Raw genomic sequence first — 26,358 nt, forward strand, 5'->3', positions numbered from 1 at the left:
GCCGAAGAAAAGTAATATATATATATATATATATATATATATATATATATATATATATATATATATATGTATTCATTTTATTTAAGTTTTACGTTTTATCCTTTTTATGATTTTTTTATACACCTTATAATTTTTTTTCAATAAAATTGGTATGTTAATGTTTCCATTTTAATTCATATAATTCTTTCCTAATGAAAGTTCAACAAATTTTTTAAATTACATATAAGTAAATACGTATATATATGCATATAATGAGCGCTTAGCGAACATGATATATAACAATAATTTGCACTTCTTTAGCAATAAATGTAATAAAAAGGATTCACTCAAGTGTTTATGGAAAAAATAGGAAATCTAAAAATATATACGAGTGCGAACGTTTGATATGTACGTGTATATAAGTATATGTATATTTTTTTACTTTTTATTTTTTTGCTTTTTATTTTTTTGCTTTTTATTTTTTTACTTTTTATTTTTTTGCTTTTTATTTTTTTGCTTTTTATTTTTTTGCTTTTTATTTTTTTACCTTTTATTTTTTTGCTTTTTATTTTTTTGCTTTTTATTTTTTTGCTTTTTATTTTTTTTGCTTTTTATTTTTAACATTTTAATTATTTTTTTTTTTTTTTTGCAATTCAGACGTTTTCCTAGTTCACTGATTCATTTATATACTTTAGTCATACTTTTCCACGTCAGTTATACTCGAATAGATTTGAAGCGCAATTTCGTTCCAAAATTTTTTGTTACATGTGCTTATCTCGTTGTGTGTATGTACATGTGTATATATTGGTACAAGTTTGGTTAGGCACAAATATTTATGTTTGTATGGGAATTCTTTAGTAGGCAGGCTGCTTCTCGAGGGAGAAAGTAGAAGGAATATTTATGTATTTGTAAATATATGTATATATACATATATGTATATGTTTATATATATGTATATAAATATATGCATTTATGCATTGCGCAGTATACATGTTCGACGTATGTATATATAACAGGCCGCAGCCTTGTTAGTCTCGTTCATACGAATTGCTCCTCCCGCTCACCCCCGTAAGAGGTTGCTTACACGTACATATATTCCCTTGAATTTGAACGTTCCAACCAATAACAGATAGGCACGTCTGAAAAAGGCCCCCCGCTTGCCAACGATGAACGAGCTGATCGTTTTCGACACAAGCCACACGAGGGCAATAAACGATTGCGAGCTGGACTACTACAGCAAAAAGTTGGCTACGTGTTCTAATGATAATACAGTAAAAATTTTTGACGTGAGTTTGTCAAAAGAGCCTGTATGTATAGCCGAGATAAGAGACCATAGTTCAGCAGTTTGGAAAGTATGTTGGTCTCATCCCAAATATGGTAGTTTGTTAGCAAGTTGCTCATATGATAAAAGTGTTATCATATATAAAGAAGTAAATATAAATAAATATGAAATGATTTATTTAAATAACGAACATAAAAGTAGTGTTAACTATATAGAATGGTCCCCACATGAGTATGGACTTCATTTGGGATGTGCTAGTTCAGATGGTTATCTTAGTATAATTAGTTATAATTTAAATAAAGATACGAATGAAGGACATTGGACAAAAAGTAGTATAAAAGCACATTTAAATGGAACAGCATGTTTGAGTTGGGAAAAACCATTTAATTCTTTAGGAAATAATAAACATTTAAATGATAATAATGATTTTATAAACTCATTTAAATTAGTAACAGGAGGATATGATAATCAAGTTATTATATGGACATTTGATAATAATACAAAAGAATACCATAAAATTTTTCAAATGAATGATAAACCACATAATTCTTTAGTAAGAGATGTTTCATGGAGACCTAACTTAAGTAACACAACAAATATGATAGCTTCATGTTCAGATGAACAAATTGTAATATTATGGTTTGAAGATATAAGTAATAATAGATGGAAAAATGGACAAGTCATAAAAGTTGACCAAAAAATTCATAAAATTAGTTGGTCTCCCAATGGCACCATTTTAGCAATTGCATGTTCAGGTGATAATGCATATTTATATAAAGAAAATATGGAGGGACTATGGGTAGAAATTTGCAATTTGACTGATGATGAAAAGAGAAATATACAAGAGGATAATGCCAGTGGAGGAGGTGCTAATGCTAATTCTTCTCTTCACATGTATAACAGTGATGTAGCTAGTAATATTTACAATAATGCTAATGCTAACAGTAGCAGCAATGTCAATGCCAACAGTAGCAGTAATGTCAATACCAACAGTAGCAGTAATGTCAATACCAACAGTAGCAGTAATTATGATGGCAATTATGGCAGCAATCCCTCGTGCAAAAACCTCCAAAACCAAGTTATGCCTAACATCATGAATTATCTGAACCCTCTAGCTACTTCCAATTCGAATAGCAATACCTTTAAAGCTTCTCCTGAGTCAAATTATAGTACATATCCAAACTCAATAAACAATGCGGTGCCTCCTCCCCCCAATAAATTCGTATGCAACACGATGATGCAAGAAGGGGCAAATCCAGTACAAAATACCCCCAATACGTTTCAGAATAATCTATATGGTCAAGCAATGCCCTCAGATCCTCCTCCCCCCATGAGCGTATCGAACCATGTGAACAGTATGAAAAACGGTGCTAATCAACAAAATGTGATACAAGGCGTGCCACAAAATGGACCACCAAACGCGCAACAGAACTACGTAATGATGCAAAATGCGAACAAAAAGAGTACCTCGAGTGCTATATTAAGTGGAGATAATTTCCTTATAGGGAGAAACATGAATCCACCACCACCTCCTCCTCCTCCTTCATTTTCACATGAACAGAATAATTCATCTGACACTTCAAACCTTCCATCGAAACAAGGAGTGTCAACCAATCAGGCGGTGTCTAATTCATCTCACTTTGCTTCTGCTGTACCACCTGGTCCTCCGGGGGCAAACATGAACATATTTAATAGCACCAATAGTAACAATAACAGTATTAATAACAACAACAGTATTAATGACCTTAATAGTAAGAACAATTATAATAATATGCATAATCATAGCAGTAGTGGAAGCAGTCAAATAAATAATAAGTTGAATTTTGCACCTTCTTCAAATGTACATACTAGTGCAAGCACACAACCAATTCCTCAACCGTCTACAAATATACCGAAATCATCTACGAGTTCATTACACCAGTATCCATCCTTTTCAAATGTCAACACAACAAATAGTGCGAGTTTTTCTGGTAGTGCACAATCCACCACCCCCAATTTTTCAAAACCATCAAATTCTATGCAGCCAGGCCATTTACAAAATATGAACACAATTAATACAAATTTCAGTGCTCAACAACCTTTACCTCCTCCACCACCCACTCGATTATCCATGACGTCGGTTCATCAAGGAGGGCATAATGTACCAATGGGAATAAATCAGAATAAAAGTTTTTCAAATTTTAGTTCTAATAAGATGGTGAATCCTACTTCTATGCCTCCACAACCACCCCAAAATATTAGTAATACAGTTAGTAGTGGAATTAGCAGTGCGATCGGTAATACAAGTAACTACGCACCAATGAATTATGGCCAACCCCCACCTCCTCCACCAAATATGATGAGTAATAGTAATGACCCGAATATGAAGTCACCAAATCTGCAGTATAATAATGCGTATACCAATTATAATACGCCACCCCAGTGAAATGTTGAGTGTGCATATGTGTTGTGTATTGAATAGATGATAATTATAAGGATGTATGCGGATGTAGGGGTAACTTCAGGGAAAACGTAGTGAAAATGGAGAAAAGAAACATGATGGTGCATTTTCACATTGACTATTATATTCTATATACGAGCATATGCCACTGTGAACATATTTTGCTAACTCCATTTGACAGCATAGGAAATGAATCCAAACCTCGTCCAATCTTTATGTAGCTTCCCTTTTTATCCCGTCCTTTTTTCTTCTTTTTTTTTTTAAGGTATATATATATATTTCATTATTCAATTTTTTTCGGTCACCATTTTCCTATTCCCCCTTTTCTTTTTTTTTTATTCTTTTTTATTACTCGTATAATGTATTATGTTTTTTTTTGAATATGTAAAATTGGGAGAGGATTATTTTTAAAAAGTTGTAGTAAATACATTAATAAATAAATATATATATATATATATATACATATATACATATAATATATTATATATATGTTTTGGGTTTTTTTTTTTTTTTTATATATGAACAAAAGATAAAAGGAACTCATATTAAAATTATTCCTAAAAAAAAAAAAAAAAAAAAAGAAAGAACTTTTTTAGCATATTTAAGTATTATAAATAACAGAGTAGCTCTATTTGTTTGTACACATAAAAACAACAGGGCTTTCATGGTTTTGAGGTCCCAAGGTTTACATATTAAGAATTCATTGTCACAGGTACGTACAATATATGTACATAATATAGAAAAAAAATAATGTATAATAATGTATTATACGTAACACCTCATTAAGAAGATTAAGATTAAGATTAAGATTACATACTCCAAAAATTATAATTTCAAAAATAAAATATAAGCCTTATATTTTTTTATTTCCATTGTTCCTATTTTTCAGCGACTGTGATATATAGTCAAAAAAAAATTAATTTATTTCGTTTGAAAGTCCCTCCGGTGTTATGATTGTTTTTATTCTCATTCGTTATTATGTTTTTATATTTTTACGCCCATTAGTTTTTATACTCACGTTTATTTTTTTTTAATTTCTTTTTTTTTTTTTTTTTTTTTTTTAAAAACTGTTATACGTAACAAGTATATGTGAGAAAAGAAAAAAAAAAAAAAAAAAAAAAAAAAATTAAAAAGCAAAGAGTGAAGAATAAAATATGCTTATCGAAATTTTTCCTTTAGGGCAAAACTTAGAAATATTGATAAATTAAAATTATTAATCTTGACAAACTGCATCTTTAATCATATATTATGACTTGCATAAACGTAACCAAATTATATATATAAATTGGTATGTACATATATGCTCATACATTCATCTATACTTACAAACATACATACCCGCGCGTATGTTTTTTTCCCCTTATTGGTTTTATTTGGAAACCTTAAATTTAGCAAACGCGTAAAAAATGCAAGATACATAAAGGAGTACAAAATATGACTGAATATAAGAACATTATATTCGGTAAACGGAAGAACATGTATAGGCAAACAAAAATTTTTATTAATATTTTTAAATAAAAATTATTAACAAGTCAGCTAAACTTTCGTATTTGAAATGAGGCGTCAGTGAGTTTCTTCATAGCAGAAAATGCATTTGTTTTGAAGTTTAAACGTAAACATATATGTACGTATATACATGTATATATATACGTATATATGCATATGTTTATGGTTCTACCCGCTTAGAGTTGCATGATTGTACGCTTTTATAGCAACCCACATGCTTTCCCTTATATGGAGTAAAATTTAAAGAGAAAAAAAAAAAAAAAAAATTATACAAAAAAATGTCCAAAGAAAATACGGATGAAATTTTCAACGACCAAACAGATGAATGCACGGAGGAAAATTTGATCGAACACTTCAACGAGTTTAAAGTAAGGAAAAAAAAAATATGCATAAAATTGTGCTGAATTTTGTGTTCATTTTTATGCAAGCTTTTTATAAGTGTACGGCTAAATATTTCGCAAAACGGTGTGACAAGTCGCAAAGTGGTTTTGTGGTTGCAAGCTTCCCGCACAGTGGAGTATATATATATAAGTTTATTTATGTATGTATGTTTATATGTATGTATGTTTATATGTGTGTATGTGGATATATATCCATGTTTGCATGCATGTATATGTGTATGTATATCTATATACATAAGCATCATCGGCTTATACATAAATGCACACGTTCCACGATTTTGCCTTTCTTTAGAAACGAGAGCACGTATACCTGGCGTGCATATCAGCCCTGGAAAAGGAATTATGCCACACACATACGTACTTGAACGAATGGAGGAGTATGCATATGTATGAAGATGAAGGGAAGTCGTCGAAAGATATAATGAATATAAATTCGTTGAGAAATATACTTATTGATCCATCAATAAACTTAGAAATAAAAGAGTTAAAACAAAAAATATATGAAATAACTAGGAAGTGTAAAATAGCTGAAGAGAAATTGCAAGGATGTAATTTCGATGCTCAGGCAACAGCAGGACAAAGACTTATAAACAAATGCAAAAAGTTACAAGATGAAAATTACGAATTAGGGAAAACATTAGAAGAGAACAACTTACAGCCGTTATCTATTCAAATTATGAACTTAAAACAACAAATAGTTTTTTATAAAAATGAATTAAAAGTTTTAAAAGAATTGAATGCAGATATTGATGAAGACAATGAGTTGTTAAGTCAACAGCTAGCTGATCTAACAAAGAAGTATACACACATAAGTGAACAGAAAACAGATTTAGAAAAAAAAAATGCAAAGTTAAACAGCTATATTAGTACTCTCAAGTCGAAGTTGAACACATACACTAATCGTTTATCGCCGAATGAGGATCATAAGTACAAAGCGCAAAAGGATAACCATAATGGGTGTAACAATAATAATAATAATGGTAGTAATAGCAATGATAATATTCGAAGCAGTATAAATGTTAATAACTATTATGAGGATGAAGATTACTTATCTAATGTTAGCTTACATGATAACACTAATAAGACTAATAACGAAGCGTTTAATTATGATGAAACTCAAAGAAGCTACAATAATTTACTTGAACAAGAAAGAACTCAAAATGCTTACAAACACGATGAAAAATACCAAAGAAACGAACAGTATTATGATAGGGAACGGAAATATAAGGATGGCGAAGAAGACTACACATATGATAATGAGGAAACTTACAAAAAAAGAAGTGCGGATGATAGCAGAGAAAGGAAATATAGAAAAATAGATAAGCATTATTATAGGGGAAAGAAATATGACAAGGATAAGTACAGAATGAGGGACAGAGATAAAAGTAGAAAAGAAAGAACAAGAGAAAGGGAAAAAGAACGAGATAGAGAACGAGATAGAGAAAGAGAAAGAGATAAAGAGAGGGATAGAGAAAGGGACAGAGAAAAGGACAGAGAGAGGGAAAAAGAAAGGGAAAAAGAAAGGGAAAAAGAAAGGGATAAAGAAAGGGATAAAGAAAGGGACAGAGAAAGGGATAGAGAAAGGGATAGAGAAAGAGATAGAGATAGGGATAGAGATAGGGATAAAGAAAAAGAGAAAGAAAAAGCCAAGGATAGAATTAAAGATAAGGCAAAAGAACGAGATAAAATGAAAAGTAAATATAAAAATAGAAATAAAGAAAAAACGAGAGGAAAAATTAAAAGGGAAGGAATAGGAGAAGCAGCGAAAGAAGCAACAGAAGAAGCAGAAGTACCAGCAGGAGTTGCAACGGAAGGCGTGGATTATGATAATAGTAGTAATTATTCGGAGCCGAAAAGAAAATTTTTAAAAGATGATGATGATGATGATGAATATAGGAGGGATAGAGAATTTTCTAGAGCAGATAAGTTCGAATACTCAAATAATAACATGCCAAAAAATGAAGATAAAGCAAATGAACACGACAGGTATATGTGTTTGCATAAATAAAAGTAGCATGCCGTCACTTAAGCAGAGATCTTTTACTTCCCAAACGGGAGGTTGCGCCCTACTGAGTGACTATTTTTGCATTATTTTACATTACATTATGGGTGCGTGTATGTGCGTATATATATATATATATATATATATGCTTATGTATATGTATATGTATATGTATATGTATATGTATATTTTTTTTTTTTTTTTTTTTTTTTTTGCGTCGTAATATGTCCCCTTCTAAGTTGTTATGTTTGCACGTATATACATGTGTATATGTGTGCACTTGTGTCAACACAGTATGCCGCGCGTTCCCTGAGAACAACCTTTTTTATTTGAAGAAACACATTAACATATATTGTATACTGTTTATTAATTTTTAATTTTTTTTTTTTGATACAAAAATTGTGTTACATAGAAAGAAAAAAAAAAAAAAAAAAAAAAGAAACACACATCTGCTTAGCCTATTTGCACATAATTCAATCTTTTTAATTTTATCATAACGAAATTTGTATTAAAAATTTTTATTATATAAAATACGTTATGTACTGTACAGCTATTTCAACTTATAAATTATGATATGTTCATGTTTTCTTTTTGATCAGTGAAAGAGCAACATCATATAAAAAAAGGGAAAGAAGTAAAAATAAATACAAGGAAAAACATAAATGTTGAAAAAAAGCCAAGATATGAGAGAAAGCTCTCATGAAGAAGACGGAAATTAGCGTCATGGGAGCATTATCATAGCGGCGAAAGAGCAGCAAAAAGGCAGCAAAAAAGCAGCAAAAAAGCAGAAAAAAAGCAGCAAAAAAGCAGAAAAAAAGCAGCAAAAAAGCAGCAAAAAAGCAGAAAAAAAGCAGCAAAAAAGCAGAAAAAAAGCAGCAAAAAAGCAGCAAAAAAGCAGAAAAAAAGCAGTAAAACCACAGCGAAGTGGTAGTGAAACTAGTAGCCAAAAAAGTACAATAAATTTCTTTTTTTTAATTATATTTAAGTGGTAAACAATATGATATTTGTATGTGTATATGCACACGAACATGCATGTATACCTAGTTTTTTTTTTTTTTTTTTTTTTTTTTAAATACTTTTTTCTTACAATGTCAGAATAATTTTGTTTTTTAATGTTAATGGTAAGTATAAAATAAAAGTTATATTCGTAAATTTTGTAAATCGCTAATTTTACTAACTTTATTTTGTGTTTATGAAAATTTTGAAAAATGATTAAAACTGTTGTAAACCTTTTTCTTTTCTTTTTTTTTTTTTTCAAAGAGAAAAATGTAAATATAACTGTAAAAATGAGAATATGTAAAAACATAATTAAAGATATAAATGTTATATGTGAATGCACATATAATAACATTCGATACATATGTACATATTTTAGTGAAGCATAGATAATAAAAAAAAAAAAAAAAAAAAAAAAAAACAATATAATATAATATAATATAAAATAATATAATATAATATAATAAATAAAAAGAATAAAGAAGCAGGTAAAACGAAAAAGCAGTAATTGGATATGTACAAGTATGTACATATTTAACTTAGATGTACGCGCTATATATATAAGCAGCACATATATACATACAAATATAATAACGGTGTTAATTCTCAAAGCAGCACAACAAAAATTAGTGGGTACATTTTTTTATAGATATAAAAAAGAATACCCACCTACAGATAAATACAAGTTGAAAAAAATATACGTCACGTATATAGTATGGCCTTTTTTTTTTTTACTGAAGAGTATATAAATATATGTAAAAATATGCATATACATTTTTATATAATAAATGAAGAGTCCTAAAACTCAGGTAAAGTTCAAAAATGTTTTGATTTATTTAAAAATTAATTTTTGCATTCAAAGGATATTGTGAAAAATTATTTTTTTAGAAAAAAAAAAAAAAAAAAATTAATATGAAAAAATTAAGAGAACACAAAATAATAAAATAGCTTTGAGGAGAAAAATTTGCATACGTCACAGCAGTAGTTGATTGTTCATCGTTGTTTACTGTGTGTTCCATTATTAGTGTATGTTTAAAGGATAAGTGTTGAGGGAATCAAAACCAAAGAATGCTCAAACGAAAAAAAAAGGAAACAGATTATTCTTATGGAAAGTTCGAAAATTATGGTTACTCAAAAAAGATAAGCAACGAAGTAAAAGTTTCACTTAAGGAAGGAGAAAAACTTAGCAGTAAATTTAGGAACAGAGGTTTAACAAGAGACAAAAGAGCTACAGTAAATTCAGTGCTTGATAATAGAACGTTACTTATTTTAAAAAAGTTAAAAGATAATTTATTAAATGAAATATATGGAGTTGTTAGTTCTGGAAAAGAGGCCTATGTTTTTAATTCACTCAAAATTTTAAATAATGAAGAACTGCATTATGTGGAAGAAATATTGTTAACGTATATGGAAAAAAGGTACAATCGCAGGGGGGATAGTGCCCCCAGTGGGAGAGGGGATGAATGGGAAGAAAGGGAAGAAATAGAAGAACTTGAAGAAACGGATGAAAATGAAGAAATTGAAAAAGTGGAAGAAAATGAAGAAATGGAAGAAATGGAAGAAATGGAAGAAATGGAAGAAATGGAAGAAATGGAAGAAAATGAAGAAATGGAAGAAATGGAAGAAATGGAAGAAATGGAAGAAATGGAAGAAAATGAAGAAATTGAAAAAGTGGAAGAAAATGAAGAAATGGAAGATATGGAAGAAATGGAAAAAAGAGAAGAATATGAGTTGTACGAAGGAAGTGAACAATGCGACTACAGCGCACTTCCCAACGGAAACGAATCCCCAGGAAGTTGTGAGGCAGAAGGATACGTTAACCTCGGACAAGAGAACTATTCGCCCAGAAGACAAATTTCACATAGCCATTCCGAAAAAAGGGAAGATATGAAAATGGAGGACGTAGTTATGCTAAGGGAGTCAGAGGAAACTTTTGATATAATAGATATTTTAGGAAAAATAAGTAAAATGAAATATAAAAATGACAATTATATTTCTACCATATTTAAAGAGAAAAAAAAAAAAAAAAAACAAGTGGTCATATCTTTTGCCACGAAAGTGTATAATACGTCTATCCTAATTTTTAAAAAGAGATCACAATATATGGAAGGAGAATTTCGATTTAGAAATGCCTATACCAAAAATAGAAACCCCAGAAAAATGGTAAAACAATGGTCAGAAAAAGAATTTCGAAATTTAAGACGAATATTAATACACGGATTAAGATGCCCATATCCGTTAGTTTTAAAAAGTAATGTTATTGTAATGAGTATGTTAGGTACTTTAGATAGGGCGTGTCCAAAAATGAAAGATTTAAATTTGAGTGTAATAAAATGGAAAGAATTATATGTTGAATGTATTTGCATTTTACGATTACTATTTTGTAATTGTAAACTTGTGCATGCAGATTTTTCCGAATATAATTTACTTTATTTTTGTAATCATATTTATATTATTGATGTCTCCCAATCAATGGAACATGATCATCCATTCGCCTTAGAGTTTTTAAAAAGAGATTGCTTGAACATTACAAACTTTTTTAAAAAAAAGATCGGAAATGTTGGAAAGGAGGAGAAAAGAGGTGATGGTGGCAATGTTGATGGTAGTGGTGATAGCGGTAATGTTGATGTTGATGATGATAATAATAATAATGGCACGCACCAATTATGTAACGAATACGACTGTAAGAATCTCAATGAAGATTACATTTCAAGGATCCAAAAAAGCTATATATACAAAAATACGGCAAAAATGAACTGTAATAACAATGTACTACCATCTCGTGACGCACTACATCATGGTAGTAATAATAATACTCCCATTGCTAGCTTAGTAAATGAAAAGTTCTATAGTAAAGTGCATATTTTACCTTTGAAAAAATTATTTGATTATATTGTAAGTTCCAACTTACCTGAAGATATATCACATTTTATTGAAAAGGATAAAAAGAAAATATTTGTAAATCCTTTGGAAATAATGTACCTTCAAATTTATGGCTTAATAAAAAATACTACTTGTATACCTAAATTGGACTTTAAAAAGATACGAACAAATCGAATTTATTTTGAAAAATTAAAAAGAGCTACATGTTATTATGTAACAAAAATTGCTGTAGAAAAAAATAATGAGTTACATTTTAAAAAGTATTGTTCTCACAAAGATGAAATAGAAGAACAAGTGTTCTTACGTTCATGGATCCCGGCATATTTGAATGAAATTACAGATCTCAGAGCTATTGAAAAAGACTTGAAACTTTTGAAAAAAGGAAAATCAGTGGTTAGTCAGTTTGTCTCAAATAATGGAAACGATAATATGGATACGAGTCATAAAAAAACAAATAACACCCATAGTGAATTCATAGAACGGTGTGATCGGAACGAACTCAATAAATGTGTTGTTGCCACACATTTTGATAATGAAATTCGTAGAGAGCACCTCAATAATAAAGGCACCATATATCTTGCGCAAAGAGGAGAAGCCACAGGAAGTTGTAAAATCAAGCACATACAGAGAGAAGATTCTGCACATAAAGAGAGCTGTGAAGAGGATGTATATGATGGGTGTGATCAGCATGATGAGCACGATGGGAACGATGAACACAGGGAAAATGGAGAAGATAAAGAGAATCGTAAGAACTATAAGGAAGAAACAATGCTGTCATTATTGAACGGCAAAAAATTGTCAAAACCGTTTGAAAATTTGACTTCTTTAAACGACTTATCGCATGTGCGTGAATCAGATCTGTCGGATGTGCATAAATCAGATCTGTCGGATGTGCATAAATCAGATCTGTTGGATGTGCATGAATCAGATCTGTTGGATGTGCATGAATCATATCTGTCGGATGTACACAAATTAGACCAGTCGGATGAGCATAAATCAGACCAATCGAACAATGAGAACTGTTGTTTGCAAAGTGAACATGAAGAAATCAAATTCAAAGGAATAATTCCTGAAGGCGTTACAAGAAAAGAATGGAGCAAGCTAGTGAAAATACAAAATCGAGAAAGAAGGAAACATAAAATTCCCAAGTATCAGAAAAAAAAGAAAAAAAAGAAGGTCCACTCGAAAAATAAATAAGGATCCGCCTAAAAAATTAAGAAAAAAAAAAAGAAAAATTTTGGTGAGTATTTATATATATATATATATATGCATATACATATATAAACATATATTTCTCTGTAGAGATAAATTTTAAAAGTAAAAACATAAGCAAATTTTTTATGTGTATACACACTGATGGAAACACAAGAATTTTATGAATTTTTTTACGTTAATCCTGTGTATGGTTAATACGCTCTATAATTTTTATGAATAAGCACAAGGTACGTTGGTGGAAAACAACAGTTATTAAATGAATATACTTAGTGGTTAACAACTTAACATGTTCATAAAATTATTCTCTGTGCATAATTTTAACTGATGATGATGTATAAAATAATATATGGCATTTTTTTTTTTTTTTTTCATTTGTACTAGTTAAAATGTTTAACATTTGTGAAAATATTAGATTTCTATTTTTCTATGTTATCCTTTTTATATTTGTTCTATCGTATAGATAATATATCAAATATCTCTTCATTTATTCTTTTTTACAACAATTTCTTTTTAATGTATTTGTTTTACTTTTGCTTTTATTAAAATTTTTTTATTGCATGTTAATAATTTTCCATTTTTTTTTTTTTTTTTTACATTATAAACAGCTGAAATGTATGCATTTTATTCATACATTAAAATTTATCTAATTTTTCTTTCGTAAACTGCGTCTTTCAAAAACGCGCAAATGAGACATTTTTGAGACACTTTTTACTTTTACATCTTTAAACCTTTTCAAGCAAAAAAATACTTTTTAATTATCTCTAAATATAAAGATATACCTTCACTTTTTTTTTTTTTTTTACTCTATATCAATCATATATATTTGATGCACGTGCACCCATATGTGTAGTACTTGCGTGTATACATCTTTTTTTTTTTTTTTTTTTTTTTTTATTTGCCACTTTGGTTATTTGTGCAACATTATTTATTTTTTTTGCTAAAAATAACTAAAAAATAAAAAGATCAAAAAATAGTTGATAGTATAAAGCGAGATAGAAACTATGAAATGAGTGATACTTTATAAGTGCATTCACTTTCATCTGAACTTTTACTAATAAGATAAAAAAAAAAAAAATAAAATAAAACTTTATCCATTACAAACTACGTTTCTGTGTTTTCGTATGTTTTCCTTTTTTTCTTTTTCCTTTCTGTTTGTTTTTTATTCTGTTTCCTTGTTTTTTTCGCCCTTTTTTAATTGTTTTTTCTTGTTTTTGTTCTCGCACATATGTAGTGAATGCGGATAAAAAAAAAAAACGAACAAATTAAAAACTATGAACAAATAAATTTTCCTTTTTTTTTTAAAAAAAAAATGTGTCTTACCAATCTTGTCACTATTTCTTTTGATTAAATTCCGCATAAAAAAATGGACTTTTGTGAAGTGATAAATTTAAAGACGCAATGAACAAAAATATATTTTATTTTGTCATCTTTTATTTTGTCATCTTTTATTTTGTCATCTTTTATTTTATCATGTTTTAATTTGTTATGCTTTATTTTGTTTTATTAAATTTTATTTTTGGGAAATTGCAGTTTTTACAAAGTGTTTTTTTGTCCTTTTTCGCTATTTATTAGTATCCTATTAGTAGTTTAAAGGGAGTAAGCCATAGGCAAAGAACTACTGAATATTCTAAGGTAGCAAAATAACAACAAGATGAAATAAGACATACACAAAATAAAATAAAAACAGTATATACATAAGAAGCAAGGTCCATACTTGTTAACACTGATACCAGTGCTTGTTTATGTTTTTTACTTAATTTAGGAACATAATGGAATAACTAAGTTTTTTTTAAAAGATTTAATAAAAGAGTCATCACTAAAAAACAGTGATACTGTATCAGACAATAAGACAGAAAATAAGGAAAAGCATACGAAGCAAAATGTAAAACGAATTTCAATTCAATTTTTTCCCCTTACAAGGAAATAATATGCATATGTGTATATGTACATATTTACTTGTATGCGCAAAAATGGTACAAGTTCAACTTTTCGCTTAAATTAGGACAAAAATCCGTCGTTTAATGTGTCCTACACTTGGGAAACTGATTCGATAAGCGGATTAAGGTAAAGTCATATATAACACGGTTTAATGCAATAACTGAAACATGTAAATTTATTATTAATTTATATATACTTTTCAGGTACATAAATGTTTTAAATAAAAAAGATAAAAAAAAATTGGGTTTTCAGTGTAACTTAAAATTAACACGGAATAAAAAAAAAGCATATATACACGCATATATGTATGCATGTACATATATTAATATATTTATTTGTTTGTGTCCCCTTTTAAAGGTATTTACTGTAGAGATAAACAGCTCTTTAAAAAGAAAAACAGCGTGTTATACCACATGGTTACATTTAATCATGGCTTAAAATCAAGTGTTGTAGAAGAACTAAAGGTATCTTTTTATAATTTTATTTGCTAATATTTGTTATATATACATATATATATATATATGCATAATGTATGTGTAGTAAATCGCTATTTTTTATGTTTCATTTTTCATACTCTCATTATTTTTAATATCCTAAGTTAAGAAAATATGGAAATCTGTGTTTTCGTAATATTAGTCTTTTTTTAATAAGTTCCCATAAAAATAAGTAAATTGCAATTTTTAAGTGATCCATTTTGAACTCCTTTTAATGAGCGCAAATTTGTTACAAACATTTTATCATATGAGCATATAGATGCATGCATGTACAAATATGTATACATGAACACATCTCCCTTTTCCTTTTTTGGTGCAAGCTTAATGAGAGAACCTCAGACGACAGACTAAATTTTATCAACAATTTCGATGTAAAAAAACGTATAGAGAAAGAGAAAGAAAAGGAGGAGAAGGAGAAGAAGGTGAATCTGAAGATAAAGCAGCAGGAAACTCAAAAAGAATCTTTTAATGATTACAGTTTAATTAAACTTGAAATAGAATTTGTCTCAACCTTATATTTATTAACGTATGAAGAATTGGAAGCGTTGTATTTTTTTTTTTTTTCGGAAAATCTTTTTCCTCTTAATGATAAATATATGAATAAAGAAAATATAATTGAAAAATTTTTAACAAGTATAAGTTCCATTTCGAATAAATATTCCAGTACAATTAAAGCGGGTATATATATATATATTTTTTTTTTTTTTCCCATGTTGATGTACTGCACTTAAACCTACTATTGTATATCACCACATGTGATGATCTAATGGCGCTTTTTTTTTTTTTTTTTATTTAACTTCTTACAATTCACCCTTGAAATATATTTACTCCTTCTTCTACCTCTTTTGATTTTCCCCTTTTTAGCGTATAATGTGCCTAACTTAAAAAATGACGTGCAATATATAACATTGAGTGAATACCTAAACGAGTTAAAAGACTCGTTTGAAAAAGATAACAATTTAAAACATAATCCAGATGTAGTAGATGAGGTGGGCACTACAGAAATGAGTATCAAGAACGATAAAGAACATGAGGAAGAAAAAGAAAAAGAAAAAAAAGACGAACAAAATGAAAAAGAAAGAAAAAAAGTAGAAGAAGTAGAAGCAGATGTAGAAGTAGGAAACACAAAAAAAGAAGATACGAATGAGGGTCAGAAACATGACCCAGAAAAAGGAAATGCAAGCACCATGATCTACAATACTGTAGAAAAAAATAAAGAGTATGTACTAGAAAAGGAGATTGAACAGTCGCACGAAAGAAATAAAGAAAATATACAACAGGAAAGAGAAACAGCCATCAAACATAACGGAGGAGGTGTTGTAAAAAATAACGAAATGGATTCTGTAGGAAAAAAAAAGAAAAAAAGGAAAAAAGAAAGAGATATGGATATAGAAACATTAGACGGAAAGGATCATATATTAATAAATTTAAATGACTGTGACATCATCAAGCATAATGATAAATTATTCATCAATTTAACTGCACAAAAGGAAACAAAAGATGATAAAAGAAATAAAGAAAAAAAAACTTTTCTCATAATTAATAATAAGGAAGTAAATAATGTGCAAGTGAGTATGAGTTCAAGTGAGGAGGTCTTATATGAAAATATAAACAATAATGAAAGTATTATCCCTATTAAGGAGAACAAGGAAAATAGTAGAAACATTTTACTAAATATGAATAAAGTGATCAGGAAAACTGCAAAAAGAAATGCAGAAAATAAAAAAAGCACTACGAATGCATGTAAAATGCCACGATCCATTGGAACAAATTTTAAACCTGAGAATATCGAGTTGAGTGAAAATTCAAAAATTAATGATTTAGGAAAAAGATCTTCCCTTGGAACAAATTTAATGGAGAAACAAGAAACCGGAATAAGTGCATTATCATGTAGTAATACCACTCATGAGGGAACCTCCGTAAATGTATCTAAACAGAGCGTAGGTCAAGGAAAGCCTTCAACATATACAGACAAATTAATTGAAGAAAATATGGACATGGCGAATAACGCGAATAAAGAAAAAAAAGTGATAAATTGTAATGAGATAAAATATTCTAGGGAAAATCAAAATAAATGTTATAATATTATAGACGAACAACAGCTAGGTAACCACCCTAATAATCCCTTTACTGTAATGAATACTAAAGACAATAGGAATATCGCAGGAAAACGAAAAAAAAAAAATACGTCCGATGACAGCAATATAGAAATAAATCAAATGAGCATTGATGATTGTAAAAAGAACGATACTGCAACGATGGATAATGATGCAAAAAAAATAAAGCTGTGCTCAAAAAATATTTCAAAGTTTGTGTTTTTCGACGATGTTAACTGTGAAGCGAGGGAAGAGGAAAAGAAAGAGGAGGATGAACGTAAAGATACGGGTAAAGATACTGGTGCAGATAAGAGTGATAATACGGGAGAAAGTACACTTAGAGATACAGACCAAAATATGGACATAGATGGAGCCGATAAAAAAAAAGATCACAAGAAGGAACGTGGCAAAGCAACAATTAGAAGAAGGAATAATTGTATTCCTCGCACAAATGAGATAAACAAAAATAAAAGGATAATGAACAAAATAGAAAGGGAAAATAAATTTATTCGTAAAAAGGAAAAATATAAAGCACAACAACACTGTTCATCACTCATACACGAAAGAATAGTCAAAAGGAACCCTTTCATGAACAGCGCAGGTAATAATAAAACAAGCAGTAACAATAAAAATTATAGCATAAAAGGAAAATCACAGACAAATAAAAAAACATGTATTAAAAATATTTATGAACAAGGTATTGGTATATTTGAAGGAGACAGCGAGAATATATTGCATGGAAAGAAATTCATTGATAAATCTGAGAGAAAGAAATCTGAAAATAGATGCACCTTCTTAAAAAAAGAAATTAAACAGCTATGTAACTTGTCCAACGATAATATAATTCAATATAATGATATAAATTTATCGTGCACACGTTCTCACAGAATATCCCGTTATACAAAAATTTGAAATGTTTAATAAATAACAATATATGTGTTAAAATGTTCAAATTAATTTTAAAAGATTTAAATCTTTTTCTTCTTTATTTGTTCTTCTGCTTCCCTTTCCTTTTATTTACATGTTTCACTCTTTTTCCCCTTTTTTTTTTTTTTTTTTTTTTTTGTAATATAAAAAAGGTTTGTGAACAATTTTAAAATTTTTGTTTCGTTTTGTTTCGTATTGTTTCGTATTGTTTCGTATTGTTTTGCTTTGTTTTGTTTTTTTTATATTTAAATTTTTTTTTTTTTTTTTTACATAATGAAATTGACAATTGTTTCTTATACTTTCATACTTTTATATTTTTTTTTTTTAGTAATTTTAACATTGCTGACGGTAAATTTCACATTTCTAATATAAAAATAGATACATAAAAATGATTTATATATATATGCATATATATATATATTTAAATAAATTAATATAAAATTTTTTTAACTTTTAATTAGATTTTACATTTTACTTATTCCTAATTAAATAAATATATTTTTTTTATTTATATTATTTCTCGTATGAATTTTATTTTTCCTATTTTTTCAATTTTTGTTTTGTTAGTTATTTTTTTAATTATATTATATGTACATGTATATTTTTATACGTATATATTTTGATACGTATATATTTTGATACGTATATATTTTGATACGTATATATTTTGATACGTATATATTTTAATATGTATATATTTAATTATTCATTCAAAAAAATTGTAAGTACAATTTATCACTTTTCCATTTTTTTTTTTTTTTAATTATAAAATATATTATAAAAAAGCAAAAAATGGAAGGGAAAGTGAAATTAATAGATACCTTCAATAAATGAACATATATATATATGTAACATATATACGTTCGTATGTATGTATATACAATATAATATTCTTTAACTTTGTGTTTTTCTGTTGAACAAAAACACAGAATTAAAAATAAAAATAGTAAATAAAATGCAAATAGATCAACAAATTGTATATTTTAGTAATATTTTTATTATGTATAATATGTGTAAATTTTTTTTAAAAGCAATATGTACTCGAAAGTATGGGCGCAGTTAAGTATATATAGATATATATATATCATACACATGTACATAATGTGCTTATGTATATATAAATATATATATATAGAATAAGTCAGAAATTAGACTATAATATTTTTTGTTATATCGTAAAATTTTTTAATCAATTTAAGAATTAAACAAGTTCGATATAACCAATGATAATAAATTGTTTTGAAGTATAAAAAAATTAAAAAAAAAAAAAAGAGAGAGAACATAAACAAAAACAATGTCTCCTTATGAATATTTGTTTAAGTATATAATAATTGGTGATACGGGTAATTTAAAAAACCGAAATAAAAATATTATTCATTTAAGTGTTCAGAACAAAAAATATCAATATTATTTTTTATGTATGTATTTATAAAAACATTTATTTATTTGTGCATTTGTTTATTTGCATATTTATTTTTATTTATTTATTTTTTTTTTTTTTTTGAAGGAGTCGGAAAAAGTTGTCTTTTATTACAATTTACAGACAAAAGATTTAGAGCAGATCATGATTTAACAATAGGTGTAGAATTTGGGGCAAGATTAATTAACTTAGACAATAAACAAATAAAACTTCAAATATGGGATACGTATGCATACAAAAAGAAAAACAACAATACGTATGCATATATGTATGTATGTTTGTACTTGTATATATGTGTATAGTAAATCTGAAGATGCTCTGTAATGTGAAATGTTGTTCTTGTATCATTTTCTGAAGAAGCCACAATTTACTAAAGAGCATAATAATACATTCAATTATAAGTTAAATTATCTGCTTAATTTTTTTTTTTTTCCTTTTCCCCCCTCGAATTAGTGCAGGTCAAGAATCCTTTAGATCAATAACGAGGTCATATTATCGTGGTGCAGCGGGAGCATTATTAGTTTATGATATTACTCGGTAGATATGCATAAGTTTTCTTTAGATATGATAAAATGTTTATATTTAGTAATAAATTTGTAGTGAGGTTTGTAATGAAAAAGGTCAGTTGTTGTATTATATATTATGTGTAGTATAATTTAAAATTTTTTACTTTTTTTTTTTTTTTTTTTTTTACAAATAGAAGAGAAACATTTAACCATTTAAACAGATGGTTAGATGAAGTACGACAGAATTCAAACCCACATATGGCAATTATTTTAGTGGGAAATAAATGTGATTTAGAAAGAAGAGAAGTTTCAGTAGAAGAAGGTGCACAATTTGCTAGACAAAATGGATTAATATTTTTAGAAACTTCTGCAAAAACAGCAAAAAATGTTGAAGAAGTACTAAAATATTTAATTTTTGATTTTTATTCCATTCAAATAGAACATTATTTATAACATTTATTTTTTGATTACTCCTTTTTTTTTTTTTTTTTTTTTTTTTTAGGCTTTTATTTACACTGCACGGAAAATATATGATAATATCCTAGAAGATGTTTATGACTTGAGCAACGAGGTAATATTTAGTTTTTTTATATATACTTGTATATGCTAGTGTACATATACACACGTAAGCTTAAACATATGTGGTATTCCGTAAAAATGTTCACCTTTGTAGTCGTATGGAATTAAATATGGGCCAACTAACCAGTACTCAAGAGTGAAATTAGGTAAAAAATTCGCAAATGGGTACATAATACATCCACTGTATACTCCACAATATTATTTTGTTTCTTTATTAATTACATTTATGTTTTGCTTTATTTCAGCTTCATTTTGTTTATTTCGTTTTATTTTATTTTGCTTTAATTTATTTTACTTTATTCAGTTTTATTTTGTTTATTTTGTTTTACTTTATTTTACTTTAAGATATGCCTTCTTTACCGGAATCAAGATCATCATTTAGCTGTTGTTAAGTTTTTGTAATGACCACTGGCATGCTTTTTTACAGTATTTTCATGTATATATATGTGTATATGTATATACATTTTTATATGCGTATGTATATGTACATTCTTTATAATTAAATATTATTCATAAAAAAAATGACTAGTTAGTTTTTTTTTTCTTTTTTAAAATTATATTTTAATAATATTTTATTGCATGATTTAATTTATTGTTCTTGGTTTTTGCTTTTTTTTTTCTTTTTTAGTGTATGTGTATATTAATTTGTTCATTTATATTTAAAAATGCAATTTTTTTTTTTTCTTTTTTTCTTTTTTTTTATATTTCTAAATTACTTAAATTTTATTTATTAAAATTTAAAATAAGAGGAAAAAAAGAAAATCAGAAAATATTTACTTTTTTTTCTTTTTTTTTTTAATTTTTTTTTTTTTCCAATTTTCACATTCTACGTGAATCGCAAATTTTAAAAAGAGAAATAGGCAAAATAATAGTTTATTTTCACTTCGCTTAAAAATATTATAAGAAACAAGAAAAAAGTATCAATGCGTATATGCTTATAGAGCATATGAATATGAAGGAAAAAAGTATAACGATAAAGTTTGTATGTGTGTATTATGTATGTATGTGTATTATATACACACGCATAAGCGAATGCAGTAAAAAAAATATCTTACTATGAATGTTTTAATTATTTATTTATTATTTTTTTTTTTTTTGATACTTGAATTTTCACATTAAATTTTTTAGTATTCCTTAGTTTTATTTGTTTTATGTACTGTGAATAGTGTCATAACTGTGGGCACTGTAATGACATAAACAATCATTTTCAAATACATCTGCGGAATAATTGTCGTGAAAGTCATTATCTGCAGAATCATTCCTACTAATATTATCGCTTTCTTCACTAGTACAATCATATGAAGATGAATAATACTCGTTTAAATAATTTGCACAGTACATATTTTGCTCTACTGTTGTTTCTGTGTTATAAATCTCATATATTTTTCTTTTTTTTTTTCTTCTTTTTTTTTTATATATCTCTTTTATTTCTTTATCACTGTTTTCCAAGTTTTTCTCTCGTTTGCTGCTGTTGCAACTTCCACTTTCGCTTTGTTCATCTTCCCCTTGATGGTCGTAACACTGTGATGAAACGTCTATCGCTATATTTACAAAATCCCTTTTTTTGTCGTTTAAACGATTCTTTAAAAATTTATACTCTTCAGAATTTTTATAAGTAGTTGCATTTGTATACCCATTATATAAATAGCAATTTTTTATACTTTCATTTGCTTCGTCCTCATCATATTCTAACGTCTCATAAGATAACATTCCATTTTCTAAATAGGAGCTGCTATATAAATCATCATTTTCATTAGTTCTACTATCATCGCTAGATTGTGTTGTGTTATAATTCGATTCACATGTGGAAATTTGATTATTTAAAAAGAAAGAACTACTATATTCAGGTTCTAAATGTGTTTCATTATTATATAGGTCAATTATATAATGCTCACTTGGATTATTTTCATATATCTCTTCTGTATATATATTTGTTTTATTTTTCACTGCATTACCTTTTTTTTTTATTATTTTATCTTCGTATGTTGTAATTTTTATGCGCTCTAATTTTCTATTGATAATTTTGTTTCTTAAAAAAAAATTACTTATAGGTTGTTTGTAATTGCTAATTTTATAATATGTATTATTACACAAAATTGCAAATACATTATTATATATATATTTAGTATATAAATTAATAAATTTGGTTGTAGATTTATTTAAGATTGTGGTAGAGTAACTCCTGCATATAAGATCCAAAACTATTTTAAATGTTTCCTTAATTACACTAACTTTCAAGGCTAATTTTTTTAATCCTCCTTTTCCCAATAATTCATGTGGTATCCTTGAAAAATGTTTCCATAGCATCTTTTTATGGTTGTTATAAAAAATTAAATTTTCCCGTTACGAAAAACCATAATTATATTGTTTACAAAAAAAAATTAAACTTTACAAATAAATAAATAAAATAAAACAAAACAAAATAAAATAACGAAGATATATAAAATAATGAAATATAACAAACGGGTTATTTAAAAAGATTAAAAGTAAACATTAAATTGAACTTCAACAATTAATTCAAAACATATAGGGCCATTTATGCATGTATTGAATTCTTAATGTATATAACTTTATTTTAAAAATGTGAACATATATTATGGTAGTGTCTTCAAAATGTTATAATATCATGACTATATGAATATAAAGAAACGTAAGACAAAAATAAACATAAAAAAAATTCTTAAATAATTTTAATTTTTTTTGAAAAATAATATATTTATAGCACCATATATTTTTATCCGCATATTTGAGGATAGCTTACGAGTAAAAAGAGAAAAGCTTGTAAGGAACAAATAATAAGCTCTACACGAAAAAAAAAAAAAGAAAAAAAAGGAAAAGTGTAAAAGTTGAAATTTAAGCTTGTAAATTATAAATTTTCATTTTTTTATAATGAACTAGCTTTTTTTTCTACAATTTTTATCAAGCAATATTCATTTATTTTCCAGTGTGCAAAAAAAAAAAAAAAAAAAATTAATCCTTATATATATATACATGTAAATATGGCATGCATGGGCTTGAAGAACAATGAAATAAATTTTTTTATAGGATCTATCGTTAAAATGAGAAAATTATACCTTAAAAAAATTAACTTTATAGAAAACTTATATATCCATCCTTTATTATAAAAATAAAGCTTACACACAAACCTCCTTTCTATTTTTCGCTAGCTTATAAATTTAAAATATAAAATAATTAAAAATGTTATTAATTTCATACATATATGTATATGTGAACACTTAATATAAAAACATTTATAAATATTTTCCATAAGACTGTAAAATTCCCATTCGCTCTTTTTAATTTTCCACTTTGAGTGTGTAAGCAAAAAAAAGCCAAAATTATAATATAATTATTCTTGGAAAATCATATTACACTACATATTTTTGTAAATACTTCTTATTCACATAAAATTTTTATCATTTTCTATAATTCGTGAAAATAAAAATATCTGTAAATAAATGAGAACCACAACAACGGATAGTAAACAAAATTTAAAAATTTTTCAAGAACAAATATAACTTATTTTCCCACTACTACATTTTTGCAATCTCTTATATATTATTTTCACATGGGACCTTTTTTCTCATAACGCAACATAGTAAATATCGAAATGTAATGATATTATAATATAAATGTATATATATATATATACATAATACATTGAAATTTAAAACTAATCCTGGTTTCACGTTATTTTATACATTATAAACATGTGTTCTACATTGTTCCAAGTTTTTTTTTTTTTTTCTTAATGTAAAATGAAACTTAATGTTTAGAAGGCTTTAATAACATGTAATTAATGCAATTTTATATAAAATATGAGTTACCTATTTTTTATTAAAATATATATATATGTTTACTATTTTATTGTTTTACTATTTTTTTCATTTGTGTTCACATGTAGTTTGTATATTCATTCAAAATAACACAAAAGGAGCATTTATATGAAAATTTTTTAACTTTTATTGATTAACCAAGGTTATAGAAAGTGTTTTACACAATAATTACATTTACTATTTCCCTAATAGCAAATTCTTTATTTTTACTTTACTGATGTATTATCATGCTCATTTTTTTTTTTTTGAAATTATAAAAGAAAATAAGTAAAGATATACGTATATATAATGAAAAAAAAAGAATGTTAAAAGATTTTTTATTAATATTAACACATTTCTATATTTTTAAAATTTTTACTCTTTCTTATTTTTAATCGTCCGTAAATTCTACGTAAAAAATAAAATAAATATGGCTTTCTCAAGTGCGGCTAACAATTTTCCTTTTGTGTTGTTGTATCAATAAATACTTTTTTACTATACACACATTAAGCACAATAAATGTTCTCAAAAAATTGAAGTACATATTCACTAACAAAAAATTCAACCAATAAATGGTTATCCATTTTAAAATAGACTATTTATATTTATATATGAATAAAGGTTAAAATTGTAAAATAAAATTATGCATTATAATAGTAACTTGTGAAAAAAATTAATTTTATTCCCCCTCAAACTTCTTATTTTTTAATAAAAAAAATAGAGGGATATTAGGAATATGCTTTCTTTACTATTACATGTAACACTAAAAGAAGTAATATACAAATCCTTTTATTATAGAACTACATAATCCTTAATAATAAAAAAAAAAAATAAATTTAAAATTTTCTCTTTTTTAATTTTTTATTTATTAAATGCTCTATTCTTTTAATTATTATAGTTTTAAAATCCTATACTTTTTCGTTAAATATTTTTAATACAACAGAATTATTCCTTTTAAAAGTATTTATCATTGTACATATATGAATTAAATATATTAAAAGAACATTATAACAATAAATATACTGTTACTCATGTGTAATAGTGTAAGCAGAGGGTCAAAAAATTTTACGTTGTAATTTAATTAAGATAGTCCTAGTAAATAACTACAAGTCGTTCTATTTTTGCCTCTATGTTATCTTATTGGGATTTGAGAGTGAACTTCATGAATTAAAGTGTAACCATTTTTTAGTAATTAAAAAGGAAAACAAAAAATAACAATTGAGGAATAAATGTTAAAATTTTTTAAATATTATTATTAATAGATAAAACTCTTATTACACAATTATTTCTAGAAATAATTATCTGAACCATGATAGAAAAAATATAGAAGATAATTATCTATGGAAAATATATGGAAATTTGTATTTTGAACATTAAAGAAGCAGATTCTTAAAAAAATAAAATGAGTATAAGTATCTTACAATTAAAATTCAAGTGAGCACTGGAAATTTTTTAATACTTACATTAAGAAACGGGGGAAATAAATATGTGTAAATGTATCATACATTTAATAATAATCTTAAAAATTAAATATATTTTTTAGCATAATCTTTTACTGAAAATAGTAAACAGGTTTCAATACGAAAATAACGCATATAAAAGTTACAATACGTGTTTATTCTTGAAAATAATGAAACTGAATGTATAATAAGGTTAAAATTAAAAACGTTATTTATAGTATTTTAAACAACAGAAATGTAAATGCATAAGAAATATTATAAAATAATAGTAAATAAATTGACTTCACAGTAGATAATGAAGTAAAAAATATTATTATTTAAGAATATCAGAAAATAGTATGTCTTTCTATCCTTAAAAAAGAAAAAATTTATAAAGAACTATGTAAAACATTTGTTCAACTAAATTTTTTTCATTTCGG

At 26.5% G+C, this 26,358-nt stretch overlaps 6 protein-coding genes across 6 annotated transcripts; 5 read left to right on the top strand and 1 right to left on the bottom strand.

The window, feature by feature from the left end:
- Window positions 1–1,145: 1,145 nt before the first annotated feature.
- On the top strand, window positions 1,146–3,686 carry SEC13 (protein transport protein SEC13, putative; the record flags this gene model as incomplete). The annotated part of the gene is made up of 1 exon (XM_029008233.1): window positions 1,146–3,686. The coding sequence occupies one exon, from the start codon at window positions 1,146–1,148 to the stop codon at window positions 3,684–3,686; it is 2,541 nt and encodes an 846-aa protein (XP_028864543.1).
- Window positions 3,687–5,485: 1,799 nt separating this feature from the next.
- PmUG01_14065100 (conserved Plasmodium protein, unknown function) lies at window positions 5,486–7,616 on the top strand (the record flags this gene model as incomplete). The annotated part of the gene is made up of 2 exons (XM_029008234.1): window positions 5,486–5,575; window positions 5,901–7,616. 2 exons carry the CDS (start codon window positions 5,486–5,488, stop codon window positions 7,614–7,616), a joined length of 1,806 nt encoding a protein of 601 aa, XP_028864544.1.
- Window positions 7,617–9,674: 2,058 nt separating this feature from the next.
- Window positions 9,675–12,686, top strand: RIO1 (serine/threonine protein kinase RIO1, putative; the record flags this gene model as incomplete). Its single annotated transcript, XM_029008235.1, has 1 exon — window positions 9,675–12,686. The coding sequence occupies one exon, from the start codon at window positions 9,675–9,677 to the stop codon at window positions 12,684–12,686; it is 3,012 nt and encodes a 1,003-aa protein (XP_028864545.1).
- A 1,416-nt stretch (window positions 12,687–14,102) lies between these two features.
- On the top strand, window positions 14,103–18,144 carry PmUG01_14065300 (conserved Plasmodium protein, unknown function; the record flags this gene model as incomplete). Its single annotated transcript, XM_029008236.1, has 8 exons — window positions 14,103–14,126; window positions 14,277–14,336; window positions 14,467–14,586; window positions 14,707–14,768; window positions 14,846–14,895; window positions 15,000–15,106; window positions 15,457–15,799; window positions 16,001–18,144. 8 exons carry the CDS (start codon window positions 14,103–14,105, stop codon window positions 18,142–18,144), a joined length of 2,910 nt encoding a protein of 969 aa, XP_028864546.1.
- Window positions 18,145–19,453: 1,309 nt separating this feature from the next.
- RAB2 (ras-related protein Rab-2, putative) lies at window positions 19,454–21,056 on the top strand (the record flags this gene model as incomplete). Its single annotated transcript, XM_029008237.1, has 7 exons — window positions 19,454–19,502; window positions 19,667–19,805; window positions 20,033–20,116; window positions 20,280–20,481; window positions 20,588–20,656; window positions 20,759–20,810; window positions 21,010–21,056. The coding sequence occupies 7 exons, from the start codon at window positions 19,454–19,456 to the stop codon at window positions 21,054–21,056; spliced, it is 642 nt and encodes a 213-aa protein (XP_028864547.1).
- A 757-nt stretch (window positions 21,057–21,813) lies between these two features.
- Window positions 21,814–22,971, bottom strand: PmUG01_14065500 (conserved Plasmodium protein, unknown function; the record flags this gene model as incomplete). The annotated part of the gene is made up of 1 exon (XM_029008238.1): window positions 21,814–22,971. The coding sequence occupies one exon, from the start codon at window positions 22,969–22,971 to the stop codon at window positions 21,814–21,816; it is 1,158 nt and encodes a 385-aa protein (XP_028864548.1).
- Window positions 22,972–26,358: the final 3,387 nt, after the last annotated feature.

Source organism: Plasmodium malariae (genome assembly GCF_900090045.1).
Source record: "Plasmodium malariae genome assembly, chromosome: 14".
NCBI classification, from domain to species: domain Eukaryota; phylum Apicomplexa; class Aconoidasida; order Haemosporida; family Plasmodiidae; genus Plasmodium; species Plasmodium malariae.